At 47.6% G+C, this 15,994-nt stretch overlaps 1 protein-coding gene across 6 annotated transcripts in view; it reads right to left on the reverse strand.

The window, feature by feature from the left end:
- Positions 1-1,192: 1,192 nt before the first annotated feature.
- RNF185 (ring finger protein 185) overlaps positions 1,193-15,994 on the reverse strand; it is a 121,106-nt gene continuing 106,304 nt past the window's right edge. For all 6 annotated transcript variants that reach the window (XM_086942838.1, XM_086942834.1, XM_086942839.1 and 3 more), the window contains 2 exons: positions 9,022-9,139; positions 1,193-3,627 (listed from right to left, as the gene is read on the reverse strand). In XM_086942838.1, coding sequence (XP_086798964.1) covers positions 3,530-3,627; positions 9,022-9,139 — 216 coding nt within the window. In that variant the 3' untranslated portion in view covers positions 1,193-3,529. The remainder of the gene's footprint in view (positions 3,628-9,021; positions 9,140-15,994) is intronic.

Raw genomic sequence — 15,994 nt, forward strand, 5'->3', positions numbered from 1 at the left:
CTCATCTGACAACTGGCACAGACCTTGCTTGTGAGGAATGTTCATGTGTCGGCAGCTTGGCAGGAGGTACACTGATTGACAGTGGAGAACGGAGCACTACTTAAGACCATGTGCCTGACCTACTAATCTTTCTACAGTGAGGAGAAATCTGAACAGGCAAATGTGCCAGTGATGGTTGAATGATTCAATGCAGGTCTTAAACTATGCGGTCTGAACCACGACCGCCTCTCATATTCCAGTCCACCACCCTGAGCCCTAAAACAAGATACCCCAGCCCTGCAATCCACTTCACCCCAGCCCAGCCCTAAAAACGACCTCAACTCCCCACTCTGAGCTCTAAAACCCAGCCCCCTGTCCAATAAACTACCCTGACCCCCAGCTACCCATGCCCTTCGCCCTAAAACTAACCCCTCAAAAACCCAGCCCCTGACCCACTTCCCAAGCTGCGTCTGGGTCCTTCTCCGGCTCCTTCCTGTTCCATACAAAGTACATGGAGGGGCCCCCCATCAGGACTCACTCAGGAGCTCTCGGGCCAGGGTATTGTGCTGAAGGGGTATGTTGGAGCACAGACCCCCTCCCCCCCCTTTTCAAGCACTGTGGGGACCCTTGTTACACCACTGACTGATTCGCAGTCTTTAACAACCAGTACAGCCCCCGGCCGAGGGCAATAAGGCTAAAGCACAGTGATTGTCAAATGCCGGCACCAGAAGCAGAGAAGTCAAATGCCAGCACCAGGCGCTCTGCGAGGAGAATGCTGCCACAAGGAACTTTGCGTTTACATTTCACAGGTGTGGTTCGCACTCTCACATGCTGAATTTTGTTATCTTGCACTGCACTATGGTAGACCCACCTCAGTTCACTCACCTCAGTCATTTGCAGCTCAGTTCACTCACATTACAGTTCTTTTACCAGTCAAGTCCGTGCTCCTTCCGTGCTGGAATCTCTTCAGTGTATTCGTTCTAGTCGGGGGTGCCTGCCAGCTGCTGCTGAAATATCAGAGCGTGGCGCCTTTCCCTCCTACACGTTGGTACTAAACCCGGTTTACCATGGCTGTATCCCAGCGCTCGTCTCCCAAAGACACAGTGGAATCACACAACCACACCAGCACCCCGATACTGTCAGGCAGAGATGCTACAAGTGCTACCGGAGGCCAAGAGCTTCCTGCATGCGGCAGAAAAGAATAAACACAGGCTTTTTAAATACGTGTTTTTATTGTAGTTCATTTGAAACTTCAAAATACTTGGCAAGTGAGGCAACTGAGCAGGTCAGACTGTGCCTAAAGTGTGTGATGCCACAGCAGACTTCCCCATGTGCAAAAAGGTCAACTCTTGCTCCTCGACAGACTAGAGGAGGCGGGCAAGGGCCACGTGAGGCGAGCAGGCACAAACGCAGGACCAAGACGTCCCACAGCACGCACGGAAAAGCAGCCACAGGGCTGGCTCAGAAATCCAGATCAGCACTCCTGCTCAGGTACAGTGTCCAGCCAATGATACTCCCAAGGTAGGGCATTAAAATAAAAAAAACACAACTGTAGGCCAGCGAAAGAAATGAAAGCACAGCCCTTTCTAAAAATCTGAATTTTGCAAATGTTAAAATATGGACAGCTGGGAAGGGAGTTCAAAGGAGAGCAGGCAAAGGCGATCAGAGTCCAGGCACAGAAATGCGCTGCCGTGGGAGTTGCCGAGAGGCAGGGACAGTGCTGTGGGGGCACAGAGTCAGCAAAATATGTAGAGGGAAGCAGGGCAAATGTGGATACAGTCGTGGCCGTCGGGAGGGCAGGCATTCCAGCAGAGTGACTCAGACAGGCAGGGCGCTGAATCACTGGAGCCACCAGGATTACAGCGCTTTGACGGCCACACCAGGCGCTTGCACCTCCCTGGGTCACCTCCTAGTGGCAGAGGCCGGCACAGCAGTAGCAGCAGCGAGCATCCCACACCTGGCGCCCCCTAGCGTCCCCTTTCTACCTAGAGGAGTTAGGGCAGTAGAAGATTTGAGCTGCAGTTCGTCGTCACCGGCCCGCACTCTTGCTGGTACATCTGCTGGGAGGAGGAAGGACAGGCTCACGTGCGGTCAATAGTTTAATGTCCTTTCATGTAATGCGTCCTGGCAGGCGGTCTGAGCTCCACGCACCTGCTCGGCAGCCCACCAAAGTAATTCTGATCACAAACGCTACATGGCGTGCAGGACTTGGGAGCACAAATACTGTGACATATCGCCTCGCTCCCGAGTACCTCCACGCTGCACAACACGTATGAGAACCATCCATGCCACCGGACTAGAGGCAGGGCCTGCAGAAAGGGCGACCCCTAATGCTTCAGGATTTCGTTGCACTCTTCCCCCACACTATTTGAGGTGTAGAACCGAGAAACACCACCCTGAACTGTGCAACAGCACCAGAGCAGGGTCCAGGAGGCAGCAACGCTGTTTGCATTGGAAGATGGGTCACAGAGCCGTCACCCTCGGCCCACTGCAGGACAACATTTGACAACTCTCAGTGGGGACTCTACAAACTTCTGCAAATTGCATCTGTGGTTCAGTTCCTGTGTAACGGGCTGCATTAACACACCGTTGTTGTCTCACAGGATACCACATATGAGCAAATCATTTTTGAGAGGGACGGAGAGAGCAAACATTTAAATGTATACAGGTTTTCACTCCCACAATAAGGAGCCAGAAACTCAAATACACCACATGTCTGCACAAGGCAAAAACCAGCAGGTCTACATGCAAAAGCAGAACGGCGTTATTCCACACCTGATCTACTTAGCATCACGCTGCTTCCAGACCACAGCGGCCTGGGCTGTTCTTCTCTAGGTTAGGTCTTTTCTGGTCGGGCCTACAGCCTGGCCCTGCAGTGCGGTTTCCAGTCTCTGCTGTATGTGCCTTCTATCATCCTACCCCAGACCTGGATGTGACCGTGCTACCTCGACCTTAAGTATTTCGCTCACTGAGTTGTGTAGATGTCCTATTCTGCCCGATTCCACACTCCGGCTGCATTGAGATTTTCACCAAGGTGCACGATCTTCCCATTCACTCTCCCAAGGAGTCCACCGTCGAGCTGGAGGTTTTCAGTACCAAGCATGGTGATTACGCAAAGTAACAACATCGGGCCAAGCATGAGCCCATTGATCATGGATTCCAGATTCCATTCCGAGGAGGTCTTTGCTGAACTGGTTGGTTTCTTATGCCAGAATTGAGCGTAGCGGTGTGCCTGGCTATTGGTCTATTCACCGTGGTTTTGTGCTGATGCGGGCGATCTCACCCACTGTATCCAGTTGTGTATCAGTGCCAAGCTTCGATGTATGTGATCATAAATCTCCACTAAGGAAGAAGTGTGTGTCAAAGTTGCTGCCTATGCCAAAAGCCTGGATACCAGGGTTTACAGCGGCATCTGACGAGAGCACGTAGAACGCGGGCGGGTGGGGGAACAGAAGAGACATGGGATGTGGAGGGAGTCCCAAGATATTGGCCAGCTTTTAGTCCAATGCCAACCTTGATATAGTTTACTCTCTCTTGGAAGAGATGCTGGCTACGCAATCAGCAGCCAGAACATGATCACCAATGCCACAAACAGGAAGAGCCGGGACAGGAACTGCTCATCAACATACTGTGGTGTTCCCGGGACAGCTGGAAAGCAAAGTAAGATCATGTCACTGCACATCTACACAGGAACTTAAGCTACAACACATACAACCAAACCCCTGAGACAGTTCCGATTGCACAAACATCCAACCAAGCATCAAGACTTCTTTCAGCACACAAGACCCTTAGACACAAGGTTTCACCTCAAGTATAGGAAGCAGGACTCGAGCCACACACATTTAGACACAAGTCGACCCCAACACACCAGAGCCAGGACGTCTCACATCACATAGAACCAATTACTTTCTGCACCTTCCTCACAAGAGCAGGGGAAATGACCTGCGTATATTCTATTTGGAGGTGGCGCAAATGACCAGGACCTCTTTCCAAACTAAGTAGAAACAACAAGTATGGCTTCATTTCATACAGTGATCCAACAATCTGGAGGGTGTTTTAAATGGGAAACATCCTTTACATCGCTGTGATTACACCGCAATGCAGTTAGAACGCAGCCCTTACAACGCAAGTCGTTACATCGACTTACGCTGGATGGCACTATAACCTAAGGAATAGTAAGATTCACTATTCCAACACCTTCCCTACTGTACGTAGACTGGTGTTGGAATATTAAATCTTACTATTCCTAAGTCCAGCGCCCTCCAGTGCAAATCGTTGTAACAACTTGCGTTGTAAAAACTGCGATGTTACATACTGCGATCATTTTGATCGCGTTGTAACAGCACATATTCGTTTTAAATGGATACAATGCCCATAACCTCATTTCACTTGAGAGAAGAACGAAGAACCTGCCAGTATCGTACCTACGAGGCAGCACCAACTACCGGGACCTTAATACATATGAAGGAAGAGTGACTGATCTGCACCTATGCCTCCCATCCTCACTCAAGGGGTCGAACTAATAGCCAAGAGCATATGCTTCATATAAAAGCCAAACACCTGGCCAGAAGCCCACATAAAGCCACAGCCAACAGACAAAGACCTTATCCAACACGGAGGTAGAAAGAACAGTAACAGATCGTGCCATCCTTCCACAATCGGTTCAAAAGAATGCGCCTGCCCGAGGCCACGCAGTGGCCATCAGGAGGGCGGGCTCCTAGTCACGGAGGGCTGTCCCGCCCCCGCATGACGCGGTAGTTCCTCTCCTGAGGCAGTCTCCCCTGGTTGGTGGAGACTGGTAGTGATGCACGTCCGGGGCGGTGGGGAGGAGTCGTCTGGAGTACATCAGACCCCTGCCCTGTTGGGGAGGCCTCTTTGCCGCCCCGGACGTCGCAGTTCCATGTTGGGACACTCTTTTCGTACTCGTCTCTCTGGTTAGATGGTCGTGCCGAGGAGTCGCCGTGAGATTAGGACGTCGGGTCCTTGGTTTGTCTCGTGCACGTGGTGAGTGGCGGGGGTCGGTGTTGTAAGCTCTTTGGTTTCATGTCGGCCGTGTCGTGCTTCACTTAGCTTGGGGGCATTTGGGGCCCGTCCGGTTTCTCGCATGCTGGGGAGCATAGTGAGTGTGTGGCAGAGGGAACGGAGAAATTTGTTAGGGGCATGTGCCCCCGGCGGTTGCAGAGAAGTATGGTACTCTGGTTTGAGCGGCGGTCTTCGAAACAGAGAATGGCCCGGTCCGGGGTTTAAGTAGCGGCGTGGCAGGGATAATTCTCACATTGGCCGGAGGTCCGTTTTGCGAACGAGATGTAAATCTACTTTACAAGCATATTTGATTGAGTGATCTCGTGAGTTATGCCCCAGTGTGAGCGTCTTTCGTTAAGTGTGCGCCTTTATGTGCTGCTGTGCGCAGAAGGAACTGTATTGTTTGGTGGGCACGACGGGGCGAGTTGGGGGTTAGAGTGCTGCTCTTTTGTGCAGCAGCGATTACAGTGGCCTTGTGCGCGGGGATTTGCTCACGTTTTTCTCCCCCCCCCCTCATCGGGCCCGGTGAAGCATGCAGTAGTTTTGAGACCAAGTGGCATAGCACAAGAGAGAAGCGGGTCATCCCCGAAGACTGAGGTCATGGGTTCGAGCCCAGACTCACACTAGAGAGAAAAATAGGTAGTTAAGGATATAAAAATAATTTGAACGTGCTGCGATTATCACTTTGGATACACTGGTCTTATAGGAAGTGTGACACAGGCAATTATGAATCCGACCACGGAAGCCTTTGTCCGCTTGTCAGAACCGCCCTGAAATGTTCCATTAGCAAGAGGCGCATACTTTCGGCTTGCTTGTTATATCTGCCTGCAATTGCTTTGTGGGCAAGGGCTCGATCCTGCACTGATTGTATTAATTGCCTGAATGGAGCCACGCAACCTGGAAATTAATCCATTCGTTCTGCTGGTTACGCATTCCTGGCTTATATGAAACGCGTAACTTTACTTAGGCTCTGCATGCGCGGAATACATCGCTTCCGGTTTCCAGCACATCATTTTAGGTTGTAAGGGAGTGCCTAGGCCTTGCTTCAGGGCTTTCTGTGGCTTTTCGTGAAGGGAGCGTGTGTTATGCCCGAGATGAACTGGAGTATTTCGAGCACTACAAGATGGCTTTCGGTATTCTTCATTGCACTCATTATTTCCTGCAAAGTCACGTTGCTTTCTTGCCTTCAATTGAGATTCCTCAAATCTGTCCCACCCCCCCCCATCCTCGCTGGTCGGGAGGAGCCTGGATCGTTTCTGTGGGTTGTACCTCGAGGCACTATAGGATGGCCTACTCAGGTTACACGTGGCATTGTAATCTTGGCGCGATGGGTAAGCTTAGTTCGCGCGCAAGCTGCGTGATGGTGTCCATATTTACTAATGGTGTTAGGTTCGTCAGGACATTGTATCTCGATGCACAATCATGTGACTTATGTCCCCGCTCATGGCTCCGTAGACTTCAGCGCGAGAGGTAAGCTGTTCAAGCGCGTACTTTGGGTTACCAGTGTCATTAATTAATATGGTGAAGAGTAATTGCACGCCATTTTATCTGAGGCCCGTGGCGCGGGTGTTAGGGCAGCTTTGCAATCGTGTTCAGGTCCTCGGGCAGATTCGTTGCGAGGTGCGTTCTGCGTTCGATTCTAGCTTTCTCTGCAGCTGTAAATGTAAATGTATTTGAATTGCTGTAGGCGATGGGCTCGGCAGCGTGACTGAGCATTCCTTGTTGCAGCAACTTAAGGTGATGCGTTGGCGGGTACCATTAAAAGCACATTCCTGCGACGCAGCTCAGGTCGCATAAAACAAGAGTCCTATGATGAGGCCTACTGCACATTTTCTGAGTCGGGTTTGCGGTTCGAATGTCGGCTCTTTCGCAGCACCGCATGTCTTAGATCGCCCGTTGTGCACCGTTTCACAGTCGTGCATTATGTGTATACTTCGTACTGTGTTATGTGTTGTAGCCCGGAGGTACTTCGGGGTACGTGAAACTTGCATGCGGGGAGCATGTAACCCCGGTGGTCGGTTGTTTTCAGCGAGTGGCTTGGCTCGACCTGGTCCGCTTCCTGCCTGACATGTCGGGGTATTTAGGAATGTTCTGGCTGCACATAGCGCTCATTGGCAAGCGAGGGGGGGTATGCATGTGAATGGTTGACATACTCTTGGAGTTGTGATGCGGTTTACGGCTGCACTGTAAATTAGTAAAGCTACCAAGGCAGTATCTAAACAGTCATGGTGCATAATTGCTATTTCTTATCACGTGCATCCAAAATCTTAAGACTAGGAAATAGTCGGTCCATGTATGTCATACCATGTATGTACCCTTGTGACTTTTGTTATCACGTATTTTACAGAAATGTTGCCAGTTACAAGTAGCGCTGCTTCCAGAAACTTAGACCTGATTAAGTGATTGTCTCCATACCTAGTTTCTTAGAGAATCCTTGTCGTCGGTGCAAGGTCCTGGCGCCCTCCCGGATTCTTGAAAATACTACATTACTTCATTTGTACAAGAACTACACTGGCGTTTGACGAGTATTGGGGGGAAGATTAGCGACACCGCAGCAGTGTGCAAGAGTCTGCCAGCACTAGGGGTAGTGTGCTTCTTTTCAACTACACATACCCCTTCTAGGGACAGGAACACACGGATGCCAGGTTTTGCTAGAAAAAGCTGCCCAGGGAATGCTCGGTGATGGGAGCGATCTGCCCACCCTGTATTCTGCTCCCGGCATAAGTCTCCCTGGTTCACGAGTTCGCACCTACAGTAGCGCCCAAATGTTACCATAACAGGCTATGACAAGCTCTCACAGAGGGCCTAATTAGATATATCACACAACCCTATTAATGTAAGAAGGCAGCTTATAGTGGATATGTGGCCAGTTTGACAGTACAACTCGCTGTAGCTAAAACCTACATGCTCTTTGCTTGTATCCATTCAATTGAAGTTGCTCAAAGCTGTATTGTGTGGTGGTGACTACTAAAAAGTATTTTGTTGTGTTATATCTTTTGTCCAAAATAGTCTCTTTTCGCATACATCGCTGTGGATGTTTCAGGTCTTTCCTAGCAGCACTTGCGCCCGTTTTCTGCCCATCTTTCTTTTAGTTGGATCGTGCATTTAGGGGTTTTTAGCATGAGTTGCCGTAGAGGTCCAAACTGGACCTGCACATTGTACTAGTTATTGAGTTTTAATGACTGATTTTCAACACGGAGGTAGAAAGAACAGTAACAGATCGCGCCATCCTTCCACAATCGGTTCAAAAGAATGAAAAAAAGACATCAGCATACTCTACATAGATTGATTAAGAAATAACTAGAGCTAATGGCAAAGTTACAAGTAGAGTCAATGACCAGCATCTCCTTACACACGTGCGTGGGTAGAGCGAATAGGACCGCACTCAAGGTAGGGAGAATGGCCTGGACTTCATGCAAAACGCAGATATAAAGCTACAACAACTAACGCCAGGGAAGCCCATGCCAAACATAGGTCCAGACAAATGGCAAGGAGGTCATGCAAAACAGTGGTATAGCCAACGACAAGAATCTTCTCATACACAAGAGATCATTTACTCCTTGCAGGATCAGTCCCTTTCACAGGCACTATTCTCCTCCCATTTCAATCGCCTATCCTTAGCCACTCCCTACTTCTTGCCGCTACTGTCCCTGCCTTACAAGATACCTTCTTGTCCCAACAACCAGGCGTCCGAGGTTGGCTATCCATTAAGCACCCCCACTCCTCCAGAAGGTGTGGTTGCTCTTCCTCAATCCCTTTGTACTCTCTAGCACTTTGAGGCGGCCTCAGGCTACACCAGGCACTTTACTAATAACATAATGCCAGGAGCACAATCCTCACATACGTGCAGCCAACAACCAGAGCTCCATTGCATGCAAATAAATACAATCACGCAGAGGGACTGTTACAAACAATAACAATAATGGACTAGACACACAAACTGAAAACGCAGGTGTGCATAAACACAATGAGCACAGGCACTCCAGGAACACCCCACGTCAACGTCAGCCCTTTCATTACCTGGAGGGGGCCGTCCATCATTGATATTGAAGGCGGTAGCAAAAATACCGAAGGGAAAAGCACCAATGCCGAAGGACATTTGGAAACCACCATCTCCGAAGCCGAAGCCCTGGAAGCCCTAAGAAGGAAGCAAAAAAAAAAGGTGAGAAAAGTAGAAATAAAAATGGCACCCCACCTCGGACAGCCCAAAACGTCACCCAAAGCGCACTCCAGTAGCAGATCACCTAGAGCAATCCCCACTGGGAGACCAGCAAGATGTTCACTTCAATGGCAGGCCACCCTGAGGCAAGCTCATTTGGCAGACTGCCAGAGGTATATGCATATAGCAAACTGTCAACTGGCAGACAGCCCCCACCCACTCCCACCCGAGCACACAGAGCTGACATACCACCTGCAGGCAGGCCTCACCAGAAGACCCATCAGAGACACCTCCCACTAGCAGACCACCCAGAGGCAAGCTCACGTGGCAGACCGCCAGAGGAAGGGCCCAATAGCAGATCATCAGATGCAAGCTCCAGGAGACGTTTATATCAGGATTAGAACACAAGTTTCCCACGCCAGTTCATCACATGCATCAACTCCTCAGCCTAACTACTACACTCTTGACAGAACGGAAGCCTACATCTCATGATAGTGAATTGGATTCTATCTAGTATCTTTTATTACTAATGTACTGTTAAATGCTCAAGACTCTGTTGCTAACGTTGCTGTAAAGCGCTGATCGTGCCAGCGCTATATAAAACTGCTAAAATCAAAATAAAATAAGAGGTACTGTTTCAAGGCGTACTATCAGAAGTATGCACTGGCTTCCACTGAGTTACAGGCTACATGCTGGGAGTCTATTAAAATAACTTCATTCACTTTCTATTAGCAATGTATTCACCGTGTCGTCTGACCTGCTATATAGAGGTCTATTCAATATTGCTATTTAAATGATGACTAAATAAATCAAAAGGGGAGGGTAGAGGTATGAATGATAGAATCATCCTCCAGTTCAAATGTTTCCAAACAATGAGATTCTATCAAATGGTGTAGGATTTTTATTTTATATATGTAGAGAAAAATAAGTACAGTGAGTGTTTCTAATCCTCGTGGTTGACAAGAAAGAGCACTATGTGTTTTTAAAATACCCCTCACACACTATGATTCCCATAGTGTCATGCTCCATCATTGGGGTCTTCCTGTCGCTCTAAGGGGCGGGGCGTGCTGCGACCTGCGAACTACGCGGGAGCACTTGTTATGACGATAGGCTATGTGTGGTGTTGGAGAATTTGTGTGAGTGGTAGGGGGTGAAAACGTTAACAATTTCCTGGCTAGTGGAAAAAATAATGTATTCGCTTCCCTAGCTGGAAATGTTAAAAAGGTTGTGGTAGGGTTATTTACTATGCCCTACTTAGTCGACATGTTTCGTAAGCAGACCCCCTCTGCTTACTCATCAGGACCTATGTTGATCCCTACTACACTCAAGAAACTAACTAATGTATAATATGCCCATTTTCCTAAAATAAACTAGCAAAAAGAAGCTACTTTATTTATTCCAGGGCTTGAGTAGGCCCTTGTGAGAAAAAAAGGTGACCCAGTTTGGTCTCTGTAAGGAAAAATAAACAAAGGAAAAATGGTGACCCAGTTTGGTCTCTAAGGAAAAAGAAACAAAGGAAAAGAAACCAGAAATAAAGGATAAAAAAACATTATTTCTGAAACTCATTTCACAATGACACATTATATTTATGTAGATCTCAGTTTGACCTGTAGAGAGAAGTGATATATTTTTCTCATAGTCTTTTTTCTTGTCATGGATTCTATATTTAGTGATCCATATGTTTAAACCGGCGAATATTGTCATTATTTGAGGTCATTTTGCAGTTTTTTCAGTGTCAAAGAACTCACACACACGCGCGTTTCATTCATACATCTACGAACAAGACACAATATTCAGGTTATTAGGTACTGTGGGCGCTCAGCAATTTGAACTGCTGCAGTTTCAATGGATTTTCAAAAACCGTATGTCAGTTGTTTACAAAAGAAAACAACTATTTGCGTGCTTTAGGATTGGTAAAGTAACTGGTAGATCTGTACCGTTAGTCACTCGTTGTCAAAGTAAAATGATATTAGCGAACGGCATACTTGTCTTAATACATTGGTATGATGTAATTTGTAAAGAAAAGTTTTTCAAGTATACATACATTTTTCAATTGTTATCGTGCCCCATGAGCTTGGCATCAGAGGTTTTGTTCATATAGTCACTGCGAAGAGTAAGCGTTGAAATAAGTCTAAGCTGCAGTGCAACATGGCCATAGATTACAGACTTTTGGCCGTAGTCTTACTCACTTTACCGCCGATAATACTCCTCCATTGCGCCTCCGTGCCGCTCCGTGGGTTAACTTTGTGTGTCTGACATCCTGGTATTTATCAGTCATTGAATGGTGAAAAAGACCGCGAAAAAGAGGCTTCATCGAGGGCTGGTCTGCTGCCTCTGCTTCCGTTGGGATGCGGAGGTGTACTTGGCAAACTTGAAAGCTGGAGCGTCTACAAAAATGGCCGCCAGTTACCGGCACTACGTGAAAAAATGACACCCTTGTGCTTTGGTAGTTATCTGTGGCTTAATATCTAGCTAGGTTATATGGCTGGACCCGCCGCATCTCCATGTGTTTAAAAATACGGATTTTACTTGGAAAAAGAAAACTTGGAGACATGGAGCGTGTTCGACGCAGACATATAGTCGGCACATTATTTTACATAATTTTATATAATCTCTTATGCTCCTTTATACATCTTGACCACCCCTGCTTTGTTTATATTTGTCTGTGATATATGGCTAATTCAATACAGCTGGTAGACTAGGTCAGCTGTCTCTTTTCTTATTAGAGAAACTGCGTTTTTTTAATGTAATGCTAGAAGAAATGGAGCGATAAGGGGGAACCACATACGATTGCAGTTGCAGCTTGTTGTCCTGAATCATTATGTGCTGGGCCAACTGTCTCTACCCATTAAAAAACGGCGGCGGTTTTTTAATTAGAAGAAAAAGAATTCCACATATAATTGCAGTTGCTGCTGTTAGTACTGATTCCTTAGGGGCTGGTTCAGGCTATTATTCCGGTTGGTCAGTCTTAATGTGGTTTTATAAAAATGTACCAAATGCCAATCTAATTGTTATTTGGTCCAGGTTGTTCTTATTGGACCAGTCCAATGCAGGTAATACACATAGTATAGAGTGTCAAATGTACCAATATGGTTAGAGTAGCGGGGTTGCACTGTTCTGTTGGAAGTCTATAGATTATACCAATCTGGTTAGAGTGCTTATTCGGTTGGAAGATTGTCAGTGTCCAACTGGTATCACAGTTGTCCCCACGGGATTTCATCGTTCAAGCCTTGGAGGTTAGTTTTGAGACGGAATACCCACCTCTGCTCTTTTTCAAATAGGTATTTGTCACTGTTCACTTGTTCAATGATTGTCCATGAGATGTCATCTGGTTTATGTCCTTTTTCTAGGAAATGAGAGGCCATTTTTGTACTCGTTTTTTTTACACTTGATGCTGCTTTTGTGTTCACCTATTCTTGTTTTCGCCGGTCTGGTGGTCATGCCAACATATTCTAGTTTGCATGGACATGTGATTAGGTAAACCACGTTTTGGCTGTAACATGTGGTGAACTTCCTTTGTTCCCACGCGGTGCCATTTTGGAATTTCAAATCCTTTCTTTTCTTAGTGAGATGGCAGACTTTACACCTACCGCATGAATGATGGCCTTGTAGGTTTCCCATACTGATGGATAGGTGTGATTCTTCCTTCCTTTGCGGTCTGGTATGGACTAGCATGTCTCGAATACTTTTGCCTCTTCTGTGCAATAACATTGGTTTTGGGATGTCTAGACCACCACTGTTTAAGATTTTCCAATGTTTTGTGAATATTTTGGTCACCTGATTAGAGTTGGATTGTATGTCGTTATACAAAATGGTTGTTTGTCTTCTTGTTTTGGCTGGGCCTTCGAGCAGGCTCTCCGTGCAGTTGTTGCGTGCCCTTTTATAAGCTTGATTTATGATTTTGTCCGGATATGGACGCATTTCGAGTTTTTTCCGCAGGTCTTTTGATTGGGACTTGAAATTTGCAATCTCTGTGCAGTTGCGTCTCAGTCGTAAAAACTGTCCACATGGAAGATTGTCTCTCAAATGTTTTGGGTGAAAACTTTGGTACCGGAGGAGACAGTTTATGGACGTGGTTTTGAAGGGAGTGGTTGTCATCAGTCTGCCTTCTTTTGGAAAAATATTGAGGTCTAGAAATACTAGGACTTCATTGGAAATAGTGCTGGTGAACTTGAGGAAGTCATCTTGATAGTTCAGCCAAGAGATGAATTGTTGTGCCATTTCTTCCTCTCCATCCCATATAGTTCAAGTTCAGAAATTTGTATAGTGCACTACTCACCCAGAGGGTCTCAAGGCGCTTGGGGAGGGGGGGGGAGGGGGTACTTTACTTATCGAATATCCAAGTTTTTAGTTGCTTTCTGAAGGAGAGGTGGTTCTGTACAAGGCGGAGGTGGGTGGGGAGAGAATTCCAGGTTTTGGCCGCTAAGTAGGAGAAGGTTCTCCCCCCCCCCATGGTGGATCTATGGATGCTCGGAATTGCGGCGAGGGCTTGATTGGATGATCGTAGTTGGCGGGTGGGGGTGTAGAAGGACAGTCGCGTGTAGAGGCATTCGGGTCCTAGGTCGTAGAGGGCTTTGTGTGCGTGGGTGAGGAGACGGAACGTTATTCTCTTGTTGACGGGGAGCCAGTGGAGGTCTTTCAGGTGACCGGAAATGTGAGCTTGACGGGGGATGTCCAGTATGAGTCTAGCTGAGGCGTTTTGGATGCGTTGGAGTTTTTTCTGTAGTTTGGCTGTGGTTCCGGCGTAAAGGGCGTTTCCGTAATCCAGTCGGCTTGTGACCAGTGCGTGGGTGACCGTCTTTCTTGTTTCGGTGGGGATCCAGCGGAAGATTTTTTTGAGCATACGTAGGATGTTGAAGCATGAGGATGAGACGGCGTTGACTTGTCTGGTCATCGACAGGGAGGAGCCCAGGTTACGTGCGTGGTCCGTAGGTATGGGTGCGGTTCCCAGGGCCCGTGGCCACCATGAGTCGTCCCAGGCGGAGGGGGATGATCCTAAGATGAGGACTTTTTTGTACGAGTTCAGTTTTAGACGGCTGTTCTTCATCCATTCGTCTACTTCTTTCATTCCTTCGTGTAAGTTGGTTTTGGCGGTGTTTGGGTCTTTGGTGAGGGAGAGGATCAGCTGGGTGTCGTCTGCGTAGGAGATGATGTTGAGGTTGTGTTGGCGTGCGATGGATGCGAGGGGACTCATGTATACGTTGAAGAGGGTGGGACTGAGTGATGATCCTTGTGGTACGCCGCAGATGACTTCGGTGGCCTCTGATCTAAAAGGGGGGAGGCGTACTCTCTGGGTTCTTCCGGCGAGGAACGAGATGATCCAGTCCAATGCTTTTCCTTGTATTCCGACGTTGCTGAGGCGTTGTATGAGGGGGCTATGACAGACTGTGTTGAAGGCTGCGGAGAGGTCAAGTAGGATGAGGGCAGCTGTTTCTCCGTTGTCCAGTAGAGTTCGAATGTCGTCTGTTGCTGCGATGAGGGCGGTTTCGGTGCTGTAATTGGCTCGGAAGCCGGACTGTGAGGGGTCGAGGGATTTGTTGGATTCGAGGAAGGCGGCGAGCTGACTGTTGGCGGCTTTCTCAATAACTTTGGCAGGAAATGGGAGGAGCGATATGGGGCGGTAGTTCTTAAGTTCAGTGGGGTCTGCTGTGGGTTTCTTCAGAAAGGCGCGGAGTTCGGCATGTTTCCAGCTGTCCGGGAAGGTAGCGGAGTTGAGGGAGCCGTTGATGACGTCTCGGAGATGGGGTTCGATGATGGAGTCTGCTTTGTTGAAAATGTGGTGGGGACATGGGTCGGTTGGCGATCCTGAGTGGATGGAGTTCATCAGGCGGATGGTGTCTTCAGTGGTGATTGGGTTCCAGGCGCAAAGGTTGATAGAGGGGGGTTTTGGTTTGGAGGTGGGTGGAGTGGACTGGTCTCCGGACTGGTTTTCAAAGCTGTTATGTATGTCGGCGATTTTGTTGTAGAAGAGGCTAGGGAGTCGCAGAGGTCTTGGGAGGGAGTGATGTTGTTGGTGCCGGCGGTGGGGTTGGTAAATTCTTTGACGATGTTGAATAGTTCCTTGCTGTTGTGGGCGTTGTTGTCAAGTCGATCCTTGAATGCTGATGATGATGATGAATGATGATGAATGATGCCGATGATGCTGAATGATGAAAATGTCCTCGATATACCTTTTCCAGATATTGATGTGTTTTCGGACGGGGTTGTTGGGGTGTAGTATTTTGGTTGTTTCCAGATGGTGCACATAGAGACCAGCTATGCTGGGAGCAAATGTGCTCACCATGCTGGTCCCATGTTTCTGAAGATACAAGGCGTTTTCGTATTGACATACATTTTCTTTTAGGGCCAAATTACAGCACCCCATGATAACATTTCTGGATGTTTGGTATTCCCAGTCGTCCTCAAAGAGTACATCTTCAATGATGTTCAGTGTCTCATTGTGTGAAAGGCTTGTGTATAAACTTTCGACATCACAACTTATTAGTAATTGATGGTTGGGGTCAAAAATGAGATTTTCCAGACTTCCAACAGAACAGTGCAACCCTGCTACTCTAACCATATTGGTACATTTGACACTCTGTACTTTGTGTATTACCTGCATTGGACTGGAATAAGAACCTGGACCAAATAATAATTAGATTGGCATTTGGTACATTTTTATAAAACCACATTAAGACTGACCAACCAGAATAATAGTACTGATTCCTTAGGGGCTGGTTCTGGCTAACGGCAGCAACTGCAATTATATGTGGATTTCTTTTTCTTCTAATTAAAAAACCGCCGCCGTTTTTAATGGGTAGAGACACAGTTAGCTCAGCACATAATGATTCAGGA

Source organism: Lissotriton vulgaris, chromosome 11 (assembly GCF_964263255.1).
Source record: "Lissotriton vulgaris chromosome 11, aLisVul1.2, whole genome shotgun sequence".
Lineage (NCBI taxonomy): Eukaryota > Metazoa > Chordata > Amphibia > Caudata > Salamandridae > Lissotriton > Lissotriton vulgaris.